At 40.5% G+C, this 25,430-nt stretch overlaps 1 protein-coding gene across 1 annotated transcript in view; it reads right to left on the bottom strand.

Annotated features, from left to right (window-relative positions):
• Positions 1-5,844: 5,844 nt before the first annotated feature.
• Positions 5,845-25,430, bottom strand: part of LOC308304664 (melatonin receptor type 1B-B-like) — a gene marked incomplete at both ends in the record, with an annotated part of 51,400 nt that continues 31,814 nt past the window's right edge. Inside the window, 3 exons of the mRNA XM_080749288.1 lie at positions 5,845-6,276; positions 8,818-9,162; positions 12,396-12,514. Coding sequence (XP_080605414.1) covers positions 5,845-6,276; positions 8,818-9,162; positions 12,396-12,514 — 896 coding nt within the window. The remainder of the gene's footprint in view (positions 6,277-8,817; positions 9,163-12,395; positions 12,515-25,430) is intronic.

The following is a 25,430-nucleotide window of genomic DNA, read 5'->3' as shown; positions in this document are numbered from 1 at the left end:
AGGTCTGCTAAGAGGATTTAAAACCCAAGAAAGCCTATGGCTTGTTTCCATTGGGGTCCTTCCTTTGACAGACAGGCAGACGCACTGAATGGTGACAAAACATAACATTCTCATCCACGGCTGTTCCGGCCTGGCTGAGATAATAATTTCAATAAAAGTGCAGAAGTTCAATGTGGCTGAAGACAGTACGGTATTTAACATAACTTTTATTATTCACAGTTTCAGAAGAAATCACATACAACACAGTTTTTTTTAAAATTATTGGCAACACAAGTCAACTGAAGTTTGAAATGTCAAATTCAGTTTCCACCTTAGATTGATGCATGCTATACCAAGACCAACCTCAATGACAAAATACTTGTGTCCAGTGGTTTGTTCTCAATATAAACAACACTGGTCATATAAATAACAACAGAAACGACAGCATGCACATCCATCACTGTTTGCACAGGCATTACAACAGACATTTACCTGGCCACCACAACCACAAAGCCAAATTTAAAGGTGTTTCCACACAAGTCCACTTAATAAAAGCTTTATTTTGATCATTGTCCTGTGTAATGCACCAGCATAATAACACACACACAACAGCAAACTACGACACAAAAATAGAAACTGGAAAAGTGATAAGTGATATACAGTATAAATGTTCAGTTTCAGATTTTTTTTATTTTTTTTTTATCATTATCCTAACAAGAAAACTTAAATACTAACTTCACTAACTAAGTTCAAAATGTGGCACTTCCTGGTGGCCTATTATAGTATTGTGTAAGGCAGTATTTCCGTATGAAATAAGACTGTAATGCACCATGTCAATTAGTAGGCCTGTTTTTTTTTCCACATCTCCAAAGACCAGTAATAACTCTCCCTAACAATAATAGCCCAAACGGTCATCCTATGCTTTTTAAACTAAACTTCTGCAATGTACATTTAAAACAGTTCCCAGGAGACCTGACAATGTGACTTACAGTACGTCCTTCTGTGTCAGTGTTAATTTTGACAGCAAATTTAGATTTAGTTTTGGTCATAGTCTATTGAATATGAATTCATTTTGTTTTGGTCATATTTCAGTCCTCTGAAATGTTTTAGTTTTAGTCGATTAAAGTAGGATTTTAGTCGATTAAATCTATAGACAACCTGACAAAAAAAAAAATCACCTCTAACACTTGTTATTACCCGGCTTGTTTGAATGCTTGATTCTGATTGGTCAATCGCTGAAATCAGAGGTCTGATAACAGACCGCTGCTAATCAAAGACTCAGAAGACCTGCTGCAGTCAAGCTGCACTGCGTGAATCTTGTGCTGTAGCCAACATGTCAGCCATGTAAACAAACACACAGCGACATTTAGAACTAAACGTTGCTCTCAAGAATGTTTTTAAAAATATTTTAAGCGAGAAATAGACAACGTAGTATCAGAAAATGGATTCTATCTAATCAGCACTTCCTTGTTTTCCAAGGCGACCGTGTCGCGCTGAGGGGGACGCCCAGCGCAACACTGGAATACTTTCAGCTGTCTGTAAACAAGGAAATACTTTTTTTTTTTTTTTTTTTTTTTAGTCAAATTATTAATTTTATTTAGCAGCCGGGTAATAAGCGGGATAAATACTGGCTCCTTGGGGGTTATCCATATATAACATCCCTTCAGCCTGATAACTCCCCTCGGTTGGCGCCTCAGGGAGTTATCAGGCTGTCGGGATGTAATATATGGACAACCCCCAAGGAGCCAGTATTTATCCCTTACTGGATGGAATAACATCAGAGTGCCAAAAAAAAACCACTCCTCCAAAATGTCCCTTTAACACTTCTGCCGGGCCACCCAAGCTTTACATTGCTGCTGTTAATGCCTGTGATTGTCAGACTGATTGCGTATTTTATTTTGGTATATTTTATTTTGTATTTTGGTATAGTCTTATTATGACTGATCATCTTTTGAGACTCAATGGGATTTGTTACTCGTTTTATTTATGTTTTACACATCTGTGAAATCCTCCTTCCCCTCAATAGAGACAAAACAGTGACTGTTTTTATTTTTTCTACAGTATATCAAACACTTTCTGTTTCTGTTCAACGACAACATGGCCGTCCTTTACTAGAAGTGAACAATCTTTGAAGTTTTGTCTTTTCGGACAAAGAGCACCCTGTTTCTCCCATTTAACACAGTATGAATAAAAAAAGTTATACAGCATAAAAAACTATGGTATTTTCAATGATGCAATACACACACAGAAAGGTTTCAGGGGAGTTTTAGCTGCAACCTGGTGTTAAGAGGTATTATTACAGTAGGAAACCGCACGTAATGAATACATTCCATTAAGATCACGTACCAGCACTTATAATAGATTATGGATGGAGAAATGGAGTAATAATAAAACGTTCATTAAGGTTGAGGTCACTTGTGTATTTAAGAAAAGGATTTTGTAAATTACACAACAACATTGTAAGAGTTAATTAAAAGATAATATATTAATCGCTATGATACTTATGGGTATCTTTTAATAACAGTGGGTATCAAACTGATAGCAAGATAAAAGCTGTTTATCAAGTAATGATAATTATAATAGCTGATTTAAATAATAAAACGGTTGATGTCAAATTTAGATAATACACCTGGAAATGATGGATTTAAAGTGTATAGAGCTTTTTAAATAATGTTATAAAATCTATAATATGTAAGTATTCCAGATGAGAGGGGAATGCCAAAATGCCCAAAAAAAAGATAGGCAGAAAGATGAAAAAGAAGCTTAGTTTTCTTGGATCCCATTCCATTCCATGGGTCCCATTTCACTCAGTCAAAAATAGGTAGCTGAATGTAACGTTTGTGACCTTATTTTCAGCACATCAATAAATGACACCCTGAGCTGTGGATTTTTGTCTTTTTTTTTTTTTTTAGATTTGAGCAACTTACAAATAATAATAAAACAAGACAACCTGGAGGTAGTGCTGTATTCAAGACCACGTAAAGCAGAGTGGGGGAGTGACGGAGCAGTTTTCTGTTAGTAAATATAACAGAAGACAATCTTTTGATCTGAAATTCTGCACTGTTTTACTGATGTTGGAAAAGCTCATAGGTACAGTATAACAAGTCAGAAGAGTGTCAAACACCTTGCTATTGCTACAATAATGAGAAAATTTGACCTTCTATGCATTTAAAGTATGTGTAAATAATATTGCACCATCTGTATTAAAGTCGTATAAAAAGCAGTAGCAATTAAAACATCTATTTCCAATTGTAGGTCGCTTTGGATTAAAATCGCCTGCTAAATGCCTAAACTGTAAACTGTAAAGTATACACATACGTATAAGCAAAAATATTTGTGTGCATGAATACTCATATATTAAGTAATTATTCAGAGAAAAAAAAATCTGCGCAGAAATAAAATCCTGAGTCGTCTTGGTCCAAGATTGAGTCAAGAAGACAGAGTACGATTGCACACGAGATCACGATGGTGGCCGAGGCCATTAAGATGTGGTCTTGAGACCAGACTATACAGCCCTACCTTGAGGTGTGCATAGACTAGCCGCAGTGTACACATTATGTGGACAGAATTACATCGTTGTTGGTCCCGAGACCTGATGTTGAGAACCAATGATATACGGTATACACAGACAGACATACAGTACAGCCACTATAGTTTATGGCTAAACTGATCAGTTTACAATGTGACCTATCCACCTATTTCCGCAAGACTTTACTGTAGCATTATCTGCGGGACACTTCCGGTTAACAGCAGACATACAAGCTCACGTCGCGTCGCAGATGCAACCATTATGAGCTTGTCGATCACACTCGGCTGCGCCGCTCGCCTTCTGCGCAATGCACGATGGGATGTTGGAAAGTTGTGGACAGACTCTTTTTTACAGAGAAATTGCAATAGCATAACTTGATTCTATGAAGTACAAAATAGAAACATTGGATAATTATACTATTATGTACAAAATTTAAAAGTATTGCTGTTGCCAATGAGTCCCACACATCTAGCTTCGTTGTAGCTTTAAGTTAACCAATATATCGTACCTTATGTGACAGATAACAAGATGGCAGGACAAGTTATACAGTAGGTGGTCATAGAAAAGTATAGCTGACTTAATTAATGATAGCTATATACATTAAAACTTGGTACAACAGCTCAAAAGGTACTGTACATATCTCACACAAAATTGCTCAGCTTTGCTGAAACAAACAAGCTGAGTTGGATAATTTTGTATCCAGAATACAACTGGAGTTGTCTTTGTGTACTCAATTAACAACTAGGAGTGCTCTGAACTCATACTAAGTATAACTAGGTGAAAAGGTCCTGTGAGGCAGTACTGTAAGTATTACCCCTTTGAGGCTTAGTGTGGGATAAGTCAAAATATCATATGTTTACCATAGAGGTAAACGCTTAGTTGTAGACATTACAATCTATCTACTTTTCTATCCTTAGAATCTGTTCAGCATTCAGGTGAGGTAATCCACAGTAATTTGAGGCTTTAAGAAGAAAGAGGCATGGAACATTTTAGATTTTTTTGACTCCCTCTAAGAAATGTTGAAATCTTAGGGCGTTGTATTACAACCGGCGCAAAGTGGCACAAATTGCAGCACTTAATGTCATTGCTAGGTTACAAGGGACACAGTGGTAATGAGTCTAGTCTAAACACAATCCATCAGTCTCACATTTTCCAGTTTTTAAAAGAACGCATTATAGATGAATATTGGAGTTGGACACGCTCCCAAAGCATTTTCGCCATGATTCACTTTACCTTACCATACTCAGATCTCTTAAATAGGGCCATTTGACTTTATCTAGAGTGGTCCAGTTCTGGCCCAGACTAGAGCCATAAAAAATGTAATATAACATACAGATAGAAGATTTTTCAGCTTGAGCTTCAAACAAGAGTGGAGCTTTGTTTAAAAGTTTGGTCAAAATGGTATTCACAACAGTTACCTTTGCAGTCAAGATTACTCACTGCATTAACAATTAGATTTGTCCAGCTTTTTCGCAAATTAGCAACAAAAACTCATCTTTTTAGTAAAAAAAAAAAAAAGTACCACCAAATAACCAACATTATTGATCATGATTTTCCAAACAATATAAGAAACAAGGTTTACATATCTCCATTCCGACATGTCTCCTTTCCGACACTAACCCTATCCCTAACCCTAACCCTAAACCTAACCTCTATGGAAGTATTGCCACTCCGACAATAAGAAGTCACTGTCGGAATGGAGACATGTCGGAATGGAGAGCACCCTCCAGATTAAGAACCAAAACAAGTTTTGTTAGTGTATTTTTGTTCCACATTGCAACCACCATGTTCTGGAGTAGCAGTGGCTCAGAGGTTTTAAAGCGTCCATCTGAAGTTTCCCGATTAGATAACAGGCTCCTTCAGGCTACGTGTTGAAGTGTCCTTGTGCAAGGCACTTATTAATCCCAAACTGCTCCCGATAAGCAGGTTGGTGCCTTTCATGGTTTCCTCGTCCATCGCTGTGTGTGTGTGTGTGTGTGTGTGTGTGTGTGTGTGTGTGTGTGTGTGTGTGTGTGTGTGTGTGTGTGAGTGAGTGAATGAATGAGTGAATGTGGAATACATTGTAACGTATACCAACGTATAAGCGTGTCACATAAAAGATCAGTTATTTTTTTTAAGCTAAAAAAACATATTTTTTATTAATGCAAATATTGAATATTTGCCTGATGAAGGCCTAAACGGGTCAACATGTTAAGCCATTAATAAAAGTATGTTTTTTGGAGCTTAAACAGTGTGCAGAAGTTTTATCTTCTCTTTGATTCTCACCTTGATGCCTTGATGTCCAGCACCTGGCCTAAATACAGGCATTAAGATGTGCACACATTCTTCTCTGTACATTAGGTTTTACTCTGGGCGTTCATTTGATCTCTGAGAGAGTTGTTATTGTTGAGCGGTGGAGGAGGTGACTGCTTGCTCCTCACACTCTTGCAGTCCGTGACGGCTCGCGACGTCTCCGTCACGAACAGCCGAGAGGCCCAGACGGACGTGATGATGCGTCTGTACTCCTTCCTGAAGTTCCTGTTGAGCAGCCCGTAGATGATGGCGTTCAGACAGCTGTTGAAGTACGCCATGAAGTAGCTGACCACAAACAGCCACTCGGGAATGCGCGGCCCCACGCGAGGCGGGTCTATGGCGACCGCCAAGCCAATCAGGTTCAGGGGAGCCCAGCAGATGGCAAAGAGCACGAAAACCACAAACATGGTGATGAAGTTCCTTAAGTCGCTGGGCTTGAGGTGGGGACTTTCATCAATTCTCACTTTGCGGCGTACCTGGACAATATGAACATAGAGACAGATGGAGATTAGAATAGACTCAATAAGGTGTACGTTAATCACAGTCACAAGCTCTCTCTCTCTCTCTCTCTCTCTCTCTCTCTCTCTCTCTCTCTCTCTCTCTCTCTCTATATATATATATATATATATAAAACGCTCATGCATTATAATGTCTGTTGAAGAATATTAAAGTTTTGAAGTACTTGCACATTTGTGGATACTGTAGGCCTCCTAAATCCAGAGGCTTTGTTCAAGAAGTCTCAGACTTCTTATCTGTATTCTGCCCAAGTCACATCATATTTTGATTCTGGCTGATTCTGCTCTGGTATTCCTCCCCCAGATAATGGTCCCATCCTCTTTTACAGTACACTTTAAGACATAATAAGACATAATAAGACAGAATAAAGCCATAATAAAAAATAATGTGTTGGTAATTAGAGCTAATATATTTTATTAGACAGAAACAAAGACAGAATAGTAGAAAGAGAGAATACATTCTCTGGCACCGTCACCTGCCGCGGAACTGCAGCGGCAGACACTGCCGCACGACCGCTAGTTCGACCAGCAGTCGCACTGCATCGCCGGCGATAGGACCAGCAGTTCCGCCAGTAGGACCGGCGGCCGCCACACGGACCGGCAGGTCCCGTAGTAAAACTGTCCGTAGTAAAACTGTCCGTAGGTAAACTGCCCGTCCGTGCAGTGCTGGTCCTATCGCCGGCGATGCAGTGCGACTGCTGGTCGAACTAGCGGTCGTGCGGCAGTGTCTGCCGCTGCAGTTCCGCGGCAGGTGACGGTGCCAGAGAATGTATTCTCTCTTTCTACTATTCTGTCTTTGTTTCTGTCTAATAAAATATATTAGCTCTAATTACCAACACATTATTTCTTATTATGGCTTTATTCTGTCTTATTATGTCTTAAAGTGTACTGTAAAAGAGGATGGGACCCAGATAATAATAATACTGAATACATAAAATACTATACAAAACCAATACAGTCAATGGAGATTAGACTGTAAATGATTCCAGAAGGTACACATATTATCACTGTCACGTGCTCTCTCTGTCTGTCTGTCTGTCTGTCTGTCTGTCTGTCTGTCTGTCTGTCTCTCTCTCTCTCTCTCTCTCTCTGTCATGCATTATATTGTCCTCCCGTAAGCTAATTTTAATAGAACTTATTTTTTAGAAGAAAGAAATATATACAGTATATTATATACAGTATATTTAGTTTTTTTTTTTACAGTAACCTACGTATAATGACATACCCAAATAGGGATGACAGGCTGAGAGTGATTAACAGCCAGATTTCCAATCTACTGAGTCCACTCCATAGCAACCTCAACTTGGATAAACAAAAACAGTTCCACAATCGTACAATTTTCAACTTGAATCACCTTAAATCACCTCTCTCTACAAAACATCTGGAAACTGTCATACATGCCTTCAACAGATCCTGCCCTTTATTACAATTATTTTCAATGCTGCATGTCCAGAATGCAGCTGCAATTGAACTGGCAGTCTGGCACAATTTTGCATTGTATTGTTACAGTAATGAATGTACACCCCTAACTACCTACCTACCTACCTACCTACCTACCTAGCTATACCTAACTAACTATCCTAACTAACCTAACTGACAAACTAACAGCACAGATGGCTCCTGCGATCATCAAATTCTACCATACTAGCAGAGACCTTGCCACCAGAGCCCCCATACTCTTTGGAATGACTCACCTTATTGTTGTTATTATTATTATTATTTTGAACAGCTGTCTTAAAAGCTCTGCGTGGGAGTCCTAAACCATAATCGATACAAAATGTTCTTATACAGTACCTGCAGCCACCCACCCACCCACATACAGAACAGCATAGAACACACTTAATTGGCCTCAATACAAATTAATAAGCACGCCCACTACAGTGCTTTGTTAGGATGTCTTTGTTGTGACCTTAAATGTCACGTTAGATAACTGAAGCACTGTTTAAAGTGCAACTTCAAAACATTTTAAGTATTATTGACATTTGAAAATCTGTCATAACATCTCAGTGCATAATTATATGCCACTCAATTACATTCTGGGGTGGAAAAAGAGGCCAACCTGAAAACTGTTGATTTTGTTGACTAAAACTGACGAAAACCAAATAAAAGAGTAAGTAAGTAAGTAAGTAAGACAATTTCATCAACAAATAAAACTAAACTAAAATGTTAAGGGAGGGAAGAGATACAGTAGAACTAAAAGACAAGTCATTTTATGTTTGGTTGTGCTCGGGTGTCGCGCTATGAAAATAGCAGATCAACGAGCTCATAGATCAGCTATGTTCAGAATGCAACCAAGTGTAAAACCAGTCATTACCGTGCCATCAAGACCTGCCAAAATACATTTTAGACGACAAAAATTGTTTGAAATTTAGTCAACTAAAACCAGACGAACACTCAAACATTTCAGATGACTAAAATATGATCAAAACAAAATGGAACTTTCATTCAAAAAGACTACGACTAAAACTAAATCAAAATTTGCTAACAAAATCAACGGCGCACCTGAATCACTAGCACCCAGATACGCAGGTAGCAGAAGGTCACCACGCCAATGGGAACCAGGAAGTGAACGACCACCACGGCCACCGTGTAGGAGCTGCTGACCGTCTGGGAGAAGGTGCAGGAGTAGACGCGGGGGTCGTAGCGCAGCGAGCCCACAAAGTAGTTGGGCAGGATGGCCACTACCGTGAGGAGCCAGATGAGGGCGACGAACAGCAGGGTGTTGCGGTAGCTGTACAGGCGGCTGTAGGAGAAGGAGTGGCAGATGTAGCAGTAGCGGTTCACGGCGATCCCTGTGATGTTGAAGATGGAGCCGATGACGCTCAGCCCCATCAGGAAGCCGCTGATCTGCGGACAGAGGGGACGACCAGGGGTGTAACTCATAGGGCATTCACGAATAGTGATTTTTAGTATTCGAATTATCCGACCTCAAAGTATTCGAAATTTCGAATAGTCGAATATTCGACAGGACTGGACAAATTGTCAAATATTAAGTAAGCAAGAGGCGAACATTATGAAAATAGCCGATCTACATGCTCACAACGTTGTGCATGTAGATCTGCAGAGCATGTAGATCTGCTATTTTCACAATATTTATCTGCGGAACCGAGTCACATTAAATGTAATACCTACAATTTCAAGTGCTTGTCAGGGTGGGATTCCCCAGTTCAAATATGTTTATTTTGGGGGTCACGGCCTAAAAAGGTTTGAGAACCCCTGGTATAGAGCATTAACAAATTCATCCACCAGGGGCATTGACAACTCATTCTTATGACTTCCTATCTAGCCAAATTTTATAAACTATATATTTTTGGAGCGGTGAAAGCGCTCCCAATAGACAGGTATGTCCGTGGGTATGTCCCTGGCTGGGTGGCTGGGTGGCTGGGTGGCTGGCTGGCTGGCTGGCTGGCCGTGTCCGTAGCCTGGCAATACCTTGAGTGGCCACACACAACACACTAGTTAAAGGAGGGGCGCTGTTTTGTGCAGGCCAGGCACACTCACCACTCACTCACAGGCACAGTTTACAGTTTAGGCATTTAGCAACACACACAGGGTATAGCTGCTCAGATTCACCGCTCCACTTCGAACCGAGGTTTGATTTTTTAAAGAAGAAGAAGAAAAAAAAGCGAATATTCAACTTCGGTGAACAACGTCGAATAGTGACTTTGATATTCGAATATTCGAATATTTGGTGAATGCCCTAGTAACTCAGTGGTTCTCAACCTTTTCAGGCCGTGACCCCCACAATAATTATATTTGAACTGGGGACCCCCCCACCCTGACGAGCACTAAGAGTTGAGGCATTACATTTTGTATAACACGGTTCTATTGTGAAAATCTGGTTTGTAGTAGAAGTGTTGATTGCCTATCTGTTCTGCATGTACCGTCTCTTCGGGCTATAGAAAGATAGCTGACCCTATTAGGGCCAGGAGAATGTTTTGATCTTGCAGACGCCTCTCTGCAACAACAACAAGATACCAAATCACGTCAACAACCCATCCTTGGAATACTGACCCCCCTGCTAGAAAAAACAGCATAGACCAGCATAATTTCCATGCTGGTCTATGCTGGTTTATGCTGGTTCTATGCTGGTTTTATGCTGGTTTTATGCTGGTTTTTCTAGCAGGACCAATGTGCCCAAGATGACATCATCCTGCCATCCTCTCATCTCAGCCTATGGACGCACTCCACGGCTGAACTGTCATCAACTGCATGTCATTCATTATAAAAACCCTGTCAATTGTACTATTTGTCAGAGAAACTTGTGAGAGACCATCATTTGTCTGTTTCTCTCAATACAGTAATTTAAGACCTACTGTATCTATCTGTTTGTTACACGGCTTGGTTGAATGCTTGATTCTGAATGGTCAAGCGCTGAAATCAGCGGTCAATTATAGGAGAATAATGACCGCACCGCTCTCTAATGCACCTCTGCCTAATCAACGTCTCAGAGCACCTGCTGCATTCAGGCTGTGCTGTGTGAATTTAGTGCCGTATCCAACATGTCAGCCATGTAAACAAACACACAGCATCATTTACAACTAAACGTTGCTCTCAAGAATGTTTTTACAAACATTTGAGGCGAGAAATAGACGACGCAGTATCAGAAAATGGATTCTATTTGATCAGCACTTCTTTGATTTCCAAGGCGACCCGTGTTGCCCCAACACTGACCATGACTAGATAGGATCAAAAAGAAAAGTGCCATGAGGCGGACTTCAAAGGGATGTTTTAGAGCCGACAGAACTTTGATCTGCGAGCTCATACCCTAGAACGTAAACATAACATGCCTGCATGCGGGTGTTGAACGGATTAAACTGCATAGCTACTAGTGCATTTATAGCCTACGTCATTCTGAATAATAATGATCAAAGCACCACATTAAATGAATTGATCTTTATTTATACAATTGTGCTGTTTAATGTGCATGGTGTGGCCTAGAATGAAAGTCAAACAGCATAAGAGAAATACAGCAGCATCTAAATACAACTTGACATGCCGGAGGAATTGGAATGTGGCTGTCAGTCGGCAGGTCCAGCCTGCTTGATTCCTCCATCTAATGTGCGAGTGGAGCTCTTAATGAACTTTGTAACAATAGAGCTAATCGAAGTATTATAGGAGACACATGCCCATCTACACCCTCCCAAATGACCAACTAAAGAAGGTACAGCTGAAACACAAATTGAGAATTGGCATAATGACTGAATTGGTGTAATTCCACATTGCAATGGAAGAAAAGCCTGTCTGTAACGTAATATCTCCCAAGAGGTGCAGAGTCATCAAATGAAGCAGATAATGTAAATTAGCTTGGTAAGAAATAATAAAATGGATAATACATCTGGCACTGGTCCTATGAGAAGTGTTTTGTGTAAGACATGCATCAATGATGCCTGAAGTGATGACAAGCCAAACAGGACCTGGCAGTATGGCTAAACTCTCTATTTGAGTGATCACTGACCAGTGAACCTATTATGAAAGAGAAACTTATATAGTGCCTTTTCTCCGTGGGTCATAATGCACAACAGTTTTGTTGGATACAAGCATTTAACCTTCGCCTCAAGTGGTTGAGATTGTATTAAGTTCCACTACAATATTCTTTCCAGCTTGAAGGATTTATACAGAATCAAAATGAAATAGACAAGCAGAACATATACAAGTAAAGCTGAATTGTCCAAGCAGGCAGGCACTGGGCAGTGCTGTCCACTGCCGTCTAATTTGTGTGTCCAATTAGTTTTCGTCACTGACACCAAAACTGCTCATTTGAAAATTAAACACCCCTTCAGTGCATTTCCTCTCACACCAGCACAAAGCAAGCCCCCTCTAGAATTCAACAGTCAGTTATATTTATCTGGTGTATGCCTGCCCTACACTGCACACAAGATGAGCTGTGAAGAGAGCATTTTCCTATTGCAACCACTCACATTTGCAAGTTGTGTGTGTGTGTGTGTGTGTGTGTGTGTGTGTGTGTGTGTGTGTGTGTGTGTGTGTGTGTGTGTGTGTGTGTGTGTGTGTGTGTGTGTGTGTATGTGTGAGCACATCCACACAACACACACTGGATGGAATGATGGAGGACATCTCACCATGCATTGTGTGTTCCCCAGGGACCATCCATCATGAACGACGGCGTAGAGAACCAGAGGGTATGGGTAGAACGCCGCCACAAGGTCTGCAAATGCCAAGCTCACCACAAAGACGTTACCTGTGAGGAGCAGAGGGAGATAGGACTGTGAAGAGACAGGAAAGTGAGGGCAGAAAGATGGGATGGCATTGAGTGTAGCGTGGACTTGAATCACAGACAGCGCATTAACCACTTCAGCCCTACATACTTTGTTGTGTGACAAACATGTACTGTATGTACAGTACAACAATATTTAAGATTGTTTTGCGTTATTAGTATCAAACGTCAAATCCCCCTGGGGGTCCCTAGACTCCAGTTTGCAGACCACTGATCAAAAAAAAAAAGCAATCCTGCAAACTCTTGAATATGCCAGTGAACTAAATAAACATAAACTCCTTAAAAAAAAGTATCCTAATATAAATTAAAATCATCTAAGCATAATTGCGACCGTTAGGTTGAAAAGCGCAAGTGAAAAGCTCCACCGGCTGTTGTCTGTCTGTCTGTCTGTCCGTCCGTCCGTCCGTCCGTCTGTCTGTCTGTCCGTCACGCCACGTCACACTTGGCGATGCCAAACTTTGCACACACACTCCTTAGATGGAAAATCACAACCTCCACCCCTCATTTCTCACATGGCCCTCTTCTAGCGGCACCATCAGGCAGATTTTTGCAAAACACATTTTTGGACCCTGCTCCTACAGATTTTGGCCTAAAATCACGCGAAGCGGTACACAGTATCTCTGTAGCCACCAGTAAGACTCCCTAATCGGGAGATAAGCGACCGTCAGGTCACATGTATACACAAAGACGGCTGTAACTGGCATTGGTTCCTAGTTGTGTGGACAATGTATAGTTTTGGTTGGCTCAGAGAATGTGGGGTGTACCGATTTTCGTGATTTTAGGGCAAAATTTGTAGGAGCAGTGTCCAAAAATGTGTTTGAAAAAAGCGGCCTGATGGGGGCGCTATATGGGACAGATCCATGTTGATGACATGAGTGTAGACATACTGTGTAGCGATTTGCGTGATTTTAGGGCCAAATGTGTAGGAGTAGTGTCCAGAAAAGTGTTATAAGAAATCGGCCTCAAGGTGGCGCTAAAGGGGACAGATCCATGTTGAAGAGATGAGTGTAGACATACTGTGTACAGATTTGCATGATTTTAGGGCAAAAATTGTAGGAGCAGTGTCCAAAAATGTGTTTTGCAAGAATGGGCCTCATGGTGACGCTAGAAGAGGGGCATGTGAGAATTGATGGGTGGAGGTTGTAGTTTGGCAGGCAAGGAGTGTGTGTGCAAAATCTGGCATGGATCGGGGCAACGGTTGCGGAGATATGAGCAGGGCAAAAGTGTGACGTGTGACGGACTGACTGACTGACTGACTGACTGACTGACGGACGGACAGCCGGTGGAGGTTTTGGTAGTAAATGCGACCTGGCGGTCGCAATTAAACGAAATGGGTATTTCTTACATTGATGCTCCTACATATTATCATGCAAGCACCAGTTAAAGTTACTTTCCATCCCTCATATACTGTGTGCACAGTGCACACCCCATTACCCCATTTCGGAGTTCATATCTTTGAACGGGTAAGGGCTAGTAGAACTATAATGGACAACTGTTCCATTATTCCATGCACATGTTAAAAAAGGTTATTCAGAGACGATCAGGGAGAGTTGAAATAATTTTAAATCCAATTAATTCAGCAGGTGAATAATTTACAGTTGTCAAAAACTGGACATGATGTGTCAAGAGATTCTTTATTCAATATATAAAGACATAATTGGGAAAGTTCACACAACAGTGCAAATGTGAACTTCAAAACATTTTTAATTTAGGAGTGAAAGGGAAGGTGAGTCTACCCAACCTTAATTGTGTCGAGGCCAGCTCATTCATTTAAGTTGATATAAATAATTAAGTAGCCCTGGGAACCAATGTTCCCAAGCAAAGTGGTCCATAGAGGCAGGAGCCTATGTCCTGTTTCTGTAGCATACGGTGGCTTGAATATGTACCTCACCCAGCCAATGCCATGATGTACAGCTTGTGTGGTAAGATATTATTTCCATGCTTTCTGGTTAATGAACTAAATTAAGTGTCCCTTGCTGCTGTGTGCATTTATATTATTAAAGGGTTTACATTCCGCGGTGCTTAGACTCGCAGAAGGCAGACAAGCCTGATTTGCATTGCATGTTGAAGCATGGTAGTGTCACTCACTGAACATAACAGATCTGCAAGGCCATTTTTGGGTTTATACATCTGCCCAGTCTGCTGCTGCTGTGTTTGCTGCGCCACCGTTGAAGGATGAAATATATTTTTGTTGTTTTTGGGTTGTCTTGGGTGACTTGTTGTTGTCTTGTTGTTGTGGGTTGATGTTTTTGTGTGTAATAAGGCTGAGAGTGCTCCTGGCACAAGCATTTCATTGTATGTCTGTACCTGTATGGATATGCATGTGACTAATAAACCTGAACCTGAACCTGAACCTGAAATCACACAGGCAGCGAGAACACCAGTGAGAGAGAGATTGAGAAATGTATGGGATTTAACTTTAGCCTATTTTGTGTAGAACTTACATGTTTTATGAACAACTGAACACGTGAAGTTGCCATTTCGCCAACTATTATGTCCGTTCTCTCACTCTGCTAACATTTCTTGTTTTTTCTCTCTCTCTTGGGCTTTCGGGCTATTTTCACTATTTTAAATCGTTTTTAAAATACTGTAATAACAAAAAAGGGAGGTTTTTATTTTTCAAATGTGACCAAAAATACATATATTGAATAAGGAATCTCTTAGCAGTTTCTGGCATCGTTAAAATATTCACCTGCTGAATTAATTGGATTTAAAATGATTTCAAAGCTCCCTGAACATCTCTTGCTGCATTAGCAATGAGATGCGTGCCTTTTCTGCATGAGTGCTGGTCTGGTGTTTATAAATGTTGCACGTTGTGAGCTTGTGGATCGGCTATTTTTCACATGAGGCACCATCTTACAAGTATAGATCAAGCTTTAGATGTCACTTTCATGATGCTACTAGTACTGCTAACTACATTTTTATTGCTTAAAGGGGAACATGCTGATGTTTTACCTGAATATATCTCAAGGTGCATTACAATCAGAGACATGTAAAGACAGGCGGCTGGACAGAGAGGAAATCCAACCAAACCTTAATATTAAGACAAATGATTGTCTACGGAGGAGAGCATTTAAAAATCAACACTAGCAATATGATACATAATAAAAACATATTACTGTACATGTGTGCTGCAGGTTGTCAACCAAACAGTCATCATGACACACACACACACACACACACACACACACACACACACACACACACACACACACACACACACACACATACACTATATATATATATATATATATATATATATATATATATATATATATATATATATATATATATATATATATATGTATGTCCTTAAAGATATATATATATATATATATACATCACTTGGGGGGACATTACATAGACTTCCATTCATTTTTATGCAAGTCCTGTGGCCTTACCCTAACCTCTATCCCTAAACCTAACCCCTAACCCTAACCAAGCTCAATTGGGGTAATCATGTTCCATGGTAAAGTTCCAAGGTAAACTAGATTACAGCAGAGCCTCACATACTCGGAACCTTTGTGAAGGTAATTTGTGAGAGAAAAAAAAAAACAACTAACCGTTTACAGTATATGACGTTTTGCATAGTATTGTATATTTGTCTGTCATTAAATGTTTCGCTCAACTGAGTACAAAGGACCCAAATGGAAATTTGTTGCAAACTGTTAATAAAGTCAAAATCAATCAACTTATACAGCTCATACTGTGGCCACTCACACTGGTTAATAATGAGTACTATGCGATGAGATGTGAGGGTGTGGACTAGCCAACGCCATCAGGGATGCCTGAATCACTCTGTCCACAAAGGTGAGTACCCCTTCCAGTCCTAGCTGTGCGCTACATTTCCCCCAGTGTATGGTGTCAAAAGCTTTTTTGAAGGTGATCGCCGCTGACAGGTTCCGCTCCCTGACACCTTCCAGAATCCTGAATCGAGTTTTGAGCAAGACAATTGAGCATCATCCGGTTAGCTGTGTTGGCCACTAGTGAGCTCAAGCTGATGGCCTGGTAGTTGTCAGTCTTGATGAGATCACTTAATAATAATAATAATGGATTGCATTTTTATAGCGCTTTTCTAAGCAAGTTGCGAACTCAAAGCGCTTTACAATGGTCCATTCATTCATACATTGGGAACACTTGACTTTGATACCTGTCCTGAACAATGATCATTTACGTCACAGCTCGTGTAACTCATCAGACAAGATGGATAAAGTCCAGCACTTCCTCATCTAATGGCAAAACGTTAGAACCTCACTCCATCCCCCCCAGCTCTTGCCACACTTGATAGTAGCCTTGGCCCTCTGGTACTCATCCTTGGCGAATGGTCCGTCAAGTATGGGTAGGGTCATGGAAGACTGGAGCTATCGGGTCATCCTCCTGATTGGCTGCAGAAAGATTTCCCAGGAGCTTTTAGAAATGTAAGGACCAAGTTTCCATACGTTCCTCTGCACATTCTCCCCGGATCTTGGAAGACAGAAAGGTCTCAGCTGGAGAAGTCATTGATGAGCTTAACAGCTCTGGTTCTTCCTTTGGGTAACATGCGCCTCTTTTCTTTTAACTCCACTGAGCTTTCGGGTCAGATCCTGTTGTTCCAGTGTTGAGTATACAGTGGCTCCTCTTCATTCTGCTTATACTCCTCCCTCAAACCCTGATTACTATAAGAAAACAATACGCATGATTGTTTAATTCAACTTTTTATTTCCTTCCCATCTTGCTAAGCCTTTCTCCACAATTGCTTTCGGTGCTTGCTTTGAAAAGGTGTTGTCAGCTAAAGAGAGAAAAATGACCAAGCCAATGCCATTTAAGGAGAAATTACCAATTCCATTTAGAGTAAAAGTCACAACTAAGCAAATGATTAAGAGGCTCTGTGTTTTTAAATGAGCATTGACTCATGTTCTCTCTTCTGATAAATGCAACAATATTATGAATACTGCAGATAATTTGTTTTCACAGAGGACTACTTTGGAGTCTTTTCAGTAACCCTTTTAGATTCTATACCCTGGGTTATGTTACTCCTTTGAGTTCTTCCTGGAACGTCCCTATATGCCAGTTCAATATAATCAATATATATCCCATCAATATAAAGCAGTGCTTTACAAACTTGTTGTGCCCAAGGCACACAAAAGGGCTAGTAAAAATCTCAAGGCATTCATACAACCTCACAACACAACAACTTAGCAATTTGTTGTGAATCTTTAGATCTTACAAGACAATTATATATATTAGATTTTTTTTGCAGCTGATGAAATATCCTGGGCAATCATTTCTACTTTTATATTGTGATTTGTGGCTACTGGCTGTTTACCAGGCAAGCACTGCAGGCAAGAAGACGCCTTGACTTGAAAACGTCTTCTTAAGAAAGCCTTGCCGAGCCATGAGGCCCATAGGGCAGGAGCCTATCTCCTGTTTCTGTAGTGTGTGGCAGCTTAATATACAAGTACACCCCCTGGACATGAAGCCAGTATGTAGAAGGGACTTAACCCCAATCCAATGATGCTGAGTGCCAAGCAGGGAGGCACTGGGTCCCATTTGTCAGAGTCTTTGGTATGATCCAGCCAGGGATCATGCCTCAACCTCCCAGTCTCAGGGTTTTTATTAATATGCGCTGCCCCGTCCAAATAAAAATGAAAATCAAGTCTCAAGGAAAGGGGAAATGTGTGTCTTGCTCGAGAACCTTGACACGTAGAGTGGGTTAGCCGGCTGTCTTCCCACTCAGCTCCGGCCATCTCAATGGGAACATTGTGTTATACACTATTCCTCTGTTGCTCTCTTTCTGTCTGTGTCTCTCCCCTCTCTCACACACAAACCTGAGATGACAGCTGTTTATGCATTTTCAATGATACGCTACAAATTCATTTCACAAAATACTGACATAAAATGGACTGACGACATTTAGACCAGCGGTTCTCAAACCTTTTCCTGCCAAGGACCCCAAAATTGATATATATTTGGCAACAGAAACCATCTGAAAATGTTTTGTGCCAGGGACCCCCAAAAGAGAAGACTTGTGTAAAAAAGATTTTTCTAAAATGTTCCAAAATAGCAGATGTACAAGGCAAGCTTGCGATCCCACTTTGAGAACCAACGCTTTAGACCGCAGGGACAGAAACTCCAGTACTGAAGCTTGTCCTTAAATTCTAAATATGTACATGCTAAAGTTGTATAACTCACTCAGATGTTGTCAAGTGCATACTAAGGTTAAAAAATCTATTCAATTCACTTGCTCCTTCCCTCTTTTTCTCTCTCTCACACACACACGTCGCTCCCAACTATAGATACCGGTAAATGAATTACTCATATTGAACATTCAGGAAGACAGCATAATGCTTGTTTCATAAAATACCTACGCAAAATGGCCTGACGACATGGCAGTCTGCTCTTGATGGTGATGACACATAAATGAATAATAAAGCAGATGAACAAGGCTTGAAGCACAATAGGCTTTGACGCAAGTAACACGTTTTGCGGAGGAATACGGTTAGTGCAGTTGACCTAAGGTGAGCACTAGAACTGTAATGCAAAGTGTGATTGTAATGTATTGTACTTGTTCATCTGGCGTGCTCCTGTATTTGTATTGTGTTGTGCAAAATGGATTATCTTGCACTGCTGTTTTTAAATGTTTTCTACAGTATGTCCTTTGTTCAGTTGCCCCATGGCGGCCTGAACATCGGCCCTACTTTACATGAGTGGTTCTCAACCTTTTCAGGCCGCGACCCCCAAAATAATTATATTTTAACTGTGGACCCCCCTGACGAGCACTAAGAGTTGAGGCATTACACAACAAGGTTCTATTGTGAAAATAGCAGATCTACAGCTCACAACGCCTCGAATTGCGAGGAGTCGTGAGCATGTAGATCGGCTATTTTCACAACTTCTGAAATATTTGTCAATTTGGCCAATGTTTAATTTGTCATTTTAGAGGTAGGCCTATTAAAAAGTCCTTAAACTGTCACTTTGGAAATGTGCAGATACCCTCTATAGTATACACATAAACTTTATGCTGGTTTGTTTACTGTTGAGAGAGAAAACAATGTTGCACATTAAATTAATCATCTGCGGACCCCCCCAAAATAATTTGGGGGGGGGGTCCCGACCCACAGGTTGAGAACCACTGCTCTACATCAAGCAAAGCATGGCCAATCAAGTCCCCTTTATAAGCAGGAACCGTATTCTCGGTGAGAAAGCTTTACTAATTCATCTGGACAGAATTTGGTTAGTGCGTGCGTGCATGTGTGCCTAATTACCTAATATGTAACAATGTGTGACAGTTTATACTGCAACTCAATTGTTTCAGAATTGCAAGTAAAAATCGAGAAATAAATAAATAAAATCTGATATAATGGACAACCTGCGTAATTATCTCAATGGAGAGGACATAGCGTTTATGACAAAAGCTTTGATTAATATATGGTAATAAATGCAGGGTGACCTGTTCACCACTTACTTAAAGGACAACTTTAGTTTTTTACAACAAGGGTTCACATTTTAGATTGTAATTAAAGAATATAAAAGATGAGTGTTAAAATTATTTAATTTACTTCTTTCTATTGTTTAACACAGCGGGTGCCCACGAGGTGTCTACGCGACAATTTCTTTGATGTCGCTGGAGGCCCACGACGCGTTGGACGCGTTTACTGTAATTACAGTATAACTTTATATCTCACCGTTAGGTCGGGGCTACGCCTGGATGTAGCCCATTAGCCGCTAGTCGCTTCGAGTCGACGCTGAGAGCATCGCGCGGCCGTTTTTCTCCGTATACTCCAATGCATTTCCCCATCTTTAAAGCCCTTTATCTCCGATGTTTGTTTTATGGCTAAAACTGTGGCCGCGTGCGGCAAAATGTCCAAATTTTGATCGGCAGTGAACAGCTATGATCAACACTAGCCCATACAGTAAGTTACACAATAACATCCTGTCTGCGCTCATGTGACCAAGTGACGTCATCACGCATGCATTGACGCAACAGGGCCTCGTATTCTTCTATGGAAGTGCTATGGGGGCACTCAGAGGGGATGACTGGCGCCTCCTAGTGGGCAGTCGATGTGTTAAGCGATTATTATTTCAGTTGTTGGGGCATGCGTACAAGTGGCTAAATATGTCATTTTACACAGAATAAGCCCATTTCCAAGATACAACGCAACCTTTCATGGTTGGATGTGACTTATGGGGGCTAGAAGTGTTACTGTAAATAGCAATAAAGAAACTGCTGGCTTATTGTGTCTAAAAAGACATATTTAGCCACTTGCCCCACATTTTAGCACAGTAAACTTGATAAAACAATAGAACCAAGCAAATGAAAACATTTTAACACTCACTTTTTCTTTTCTCTAATTACAATCTAAAATATGAACCCTTGTTGTAAAAAAAACAAAGTTGTCCTTTAAACAATGAAATTAAACAAAAAGCACGCGAAATCACAAACTACATATAACATACTGTACAATATCAACATGACATTCAGCTTCATAATTTGCAATCGTGGAAAAGACTAATGCCATATGGAAAGCATCAGAAGTCTTATGCACACTCTCTTTAGCAGTTCATGTGACGCTTATGCAATTATGTACTGTAACAGTGTGACTGTTTCTATTTCCATACAGTAACAAGGTTTCATGGCTGATGCATGTATGCAGCCTTGGGGGATACAACTCTCTATTCAGAGAACACAACCTCTATTGGGGCTTCCTCATCACAACTACTGTAGACTACAAGGGGTCTACAATTTAGCTGTTGCTCTTTTGTGCTTTTTAAAACGCCTCGCAGCGCAGCTATTTTTGGATAAAAGTTCTCAGAATATGGACACTAGGGTTCAAGTGGTTAATATAAAAAAGGAGAAAAAAAGTTTCTATCACTCAAAGATTTGGAGGACCCCCTGTAGTAACTCTGAGGACCCCCCAGGGGTCCCGGACCCCATGTTGAAGCCAATCAGGAGAGAGTACCCATTTATCAAACACTCTATACTCAATGCGTAATGAGTAATCAGAATATAAACACTTCCTTTAACCAAAGAAAATCACTTGCCCTACCTTTAAACACTGATATATTTAACCTAAAAGAAAATTCAAACAAAGCCCTGTGTTTTAGATAAAAAGTTCAAATTTTCTGCAAAAATGAATCAATCATCTCTCAGATGTCTTATTTCAAAGTGCAGCATATCTCCTGCTGCACAAGCCCCCTTCTTCCTAGCATTCAGTATAAACACCAACATCTCATTTCAAGACATCTAATTTACATGTAAACTGCTTTTTATTTTCTGCCTTTTACTTTGCACACGTCCAGAGAAGAAAGATGAACGTGTATACAATAGAATAACAATAATGGTGACATTCAGCTCTTATCCCATGTGCAGTTGACATGAATTGTGTGACTGTATAAATTAGATGGACAAATTTATTTATTTTTATTTGACCTTTATCTATACATGTAAAGTCTCATTGAGATACAACAAGATCTCTTTTACGAGGCAGGCAGCTCTGTTTAGGGCAGCAGCAAAACACAAAGACTGAGATTAAACAGAGCAGGCAACTCATTTGGCGATCCAATGTTAAAGCAGCACTGTGTAACCTCTCTCTTCTGATATACTCTGGATTTGAACCCTATTTCCTACGCAAGTGCTGACATTTTTACCATTGAGATAATAGAGGCTCTATTATGCTTGCTCAGGGGATAAATTGACTCTTGACCATCAGGTCAAAATTCATGTCAGATCCTGCATCTAGGTGAGACATGACCTTTGACACAATCTAAAGGTCTCAATAGAAGAGCAGGGAGACAAAATAAAACCACCCCAATTGTATAAGTTATATTGAAGGCTACTACCAAATCTCAGATTGGAGAAAAAATAAATCATTAAAGAAATTACATGTTGCTTTAAATTTGTCTAACATTGGGAGGACCACGGCCATGTCACTATGACTTAGACATAACCATAAACAAACCCGATACATATATACTGTATATACATACAGTATATGGAGATCCGGTTATCCAGAGCCACAGATCTAACCAATATGCCCAAATTTGCAGGCAAACCACAACCTCCGCCCCTGATTACTCACATGCCCCTCTTCTAGCACCACCATGAGGCTGCTTTTTGCAGACAACATATGCCACCGGTCAAAATGTACTTGAGTAAAAGTACGAAAGTATTGGCATCAAAATGTACTTAAAGTACCAAAAGTAAAAGTACAAAATGTTTGAAAATAGCAGATCTACAAGCTCACAACGCGTCGCGATGCGACACGTTGTGAGCTTGTAGATCGGCTATTTTCAAATAGCCATGGTATAAAATAGGGGTAAAGTGGTTTATGTATGTTTTATGATATTATAATTTATATCTGCAAAGTAACTAGTAACTAAAGTTTTCAAATAATTGTAGTGGAGTAAAAGTACAATATTTGCATCCGAGATGTAGTGGATTAGAAGTAAAAGTACTGAAAACTGGAAATACTCAAGTAAAGTACAAATACCTATAACTGTACTTAAGTACAGTACTTAAGTAAAAGTACTTAGTTACTTTACACGACTATACGTGAGTCACGGTCTTTGGGACGCATCTCACCGTGGTGTTCTGAGACCACATGTCTGTGGTGCTACCACTGGGCTTGCATGCCATCGCCGGAAAGCTTTCTCCTCTGATTGGCCGTCCACCCCTGACTGTCACCAACCCATAAGACTCCCTAATCGGGAGATAAGCAACCGTCAGGTCGCATACACAAACTTTAGAAGGCAATCAATCGTAGCCAATCAGGAGGGAATAGGGAAATGGGACAGATCCATGTTGATGACATGACTTCAGAGATACTGTGTAGTACCACTTTGCGTGATTTTAGGGCAAAATCTGTAGGAGCAGTGTCCAAAAATGTGTTTTGCAAAAATCGGCCTCATGGTGGCGCCATCAGTGAGGGCTGTGGTTTGCCAGCCAAGGAGTGTGTGTGCAAAGTTTGGCATGGATAGGGACAACGGAGATAATGGACAGACGGACTGACGGACAGCCGGTGGAGGTTTTCATAGTAACTGACTGCTTGCCAGGTTGCCTGTGCAACGGTCAAACCATTCCTGGCAAAGTCAGCGAGGAACTATACACTCAGATCATGATAGCTTGTAGAGAGATGGCTTTACAGTCTGCTCTTTAAAGTCTCTCTCTCTCTCTCTCTCTCTCTCTCTCTCTCTCTCTCTCTCTCTCTCTCTCTCTCTCTCGTCTGTGTCTCACCACAACTCAAATCTCTGCTACTCACTTACTACTCCTTGACAAGAGGGTTGAGCTGACATGAGATTAGAGATGGACCGATTGCTTTATGAAGATCTGACCTGCCAAAACCGATTTTTCCGATACCGATTTCTTTAGCTAAGAACTAGGAAATAGGGTTGCTCCAATACCCTTTTGTTTCAGGCCAAGTAGGCCTACAAGACATACTTCAATTTGAGTACCAATAAGCTAGAAGAACACTAATGCCAAATCAATCACAATAGTACAATATCCAAAATCACAGACAATATCCAGTCTAATATAACCGTCTGGACTAGGCAGGAGGAAAGCAGGTGACGCATGCTTTTTCCCCCCCTTCTTTTTGGAGACAACATTGACACAGGATTATGGAATATATCCTTATATTGCAAAGGTAATCGGCACCATCTGTATTCTGTAGGCTGCCTCTAAGTAGACTGGCTGCTACTTGCTAATGTTTACGTCACAGGACCGAGCATCATGCTGTGCAGTGCAAGAGATACAATTGGCCGATTTTGGCATATTTATGTCAGTGACCTGCCGATCACCGATTTGGCCGGTTTGATATGATACCTGCCGATTTCTGATATTGGCCGATACCGATGTCCATCCCTACATGAGATCAAAGAGTGCATGCACATTAAAGCAGTCCTCTGGGGTTCACCCAAAGGCTTTGGTGAGGGAACGCTGCATGAATCAGGAATCAGGAGAGTGATGGTTGTTACAAGATAGGAAGGATGAACACCACCTCTTCAATAGATCAATATTCTTTGCCTTAACGTGTTTATTAATCTTGCTTAGTGAAATAATAATAGGGTGGGTTACGGCTGAGTACCGTAGGTGCTAGGTGTATGTGTATAAAGTGCTTGTTTTGCTAGCAGAGATGTGATTCCTTTTCAGTTTAATAAAAAAGCTATATTCTTTGTGTGCCAGTGCACAGTAATACACCAGGCAGCATTACTCTCTTTCATTACATAAAATGGTGTATTCTTTGTGTGTATTTTATGACCAAAAATAAATAAATAAAAAAGACTAGCGTAATATACTGTATAATGATTCCAGTTCACCACGAACCACGAAGCCTTTGTAATGGAATACATGGCTCTGGGCCATTCATGTCTTTGAGCAAGAAGCATGACATTTACTGTACCATGTGCAACATTTTATGCATTGATCCTGTCAGGACCAACGTGGATTAAAGCTAAATAAAATCTCAAGACTGAAAATGTTTGCAAGACCAATTCCTAATGTGCGATTTGTGAAAGGAGCCTCCACACACACTAATTCCTAAACACAATATGTAAAATGATGATGTTCCTGCTGTTCTGCATACTGCCAAGTGCCAACCAGGTGAAGAAATCACAGACAGAGGCTTTAACCTTTGCCTTCATATGAAATATTCGAGACCCTTAAGACTTTATGGAAGACGCATCTGAATATATTGCTAGTTTGATGACTTCAAATGCTCTAATCTTAAAATAATAACAGAAATTAGCCTATCTATACAAGCTCTCAATGCATCGCCAGACTTATGATCGCTTATTTCCGCTGTGCAACATGCTCCCTTCCATAGAGGACATGCTGGCTTCTATGGAATCTAAATGACTGAAATCAGTTGTGGCGACTGAGAACTTTAATCTATGAATGTAAAGT

The sequence above is a fragment of the Nannobrachium achirus genome (assembly GCF_963921795.1).
Source record: "Nannobrachium achirus genome assembly, chromosome: 19".
NCBI classification, from domain to species: domain Eukaryota; kingdom Metazoa; phylum Chordata; class Actinopteri; order Myctophiformes; family Myctophidae; genus Nannobrachium; species Nannobrachium achirus.
This window is presented reverse-complemented; position numbering and strand designations above follow the sequence as displayed.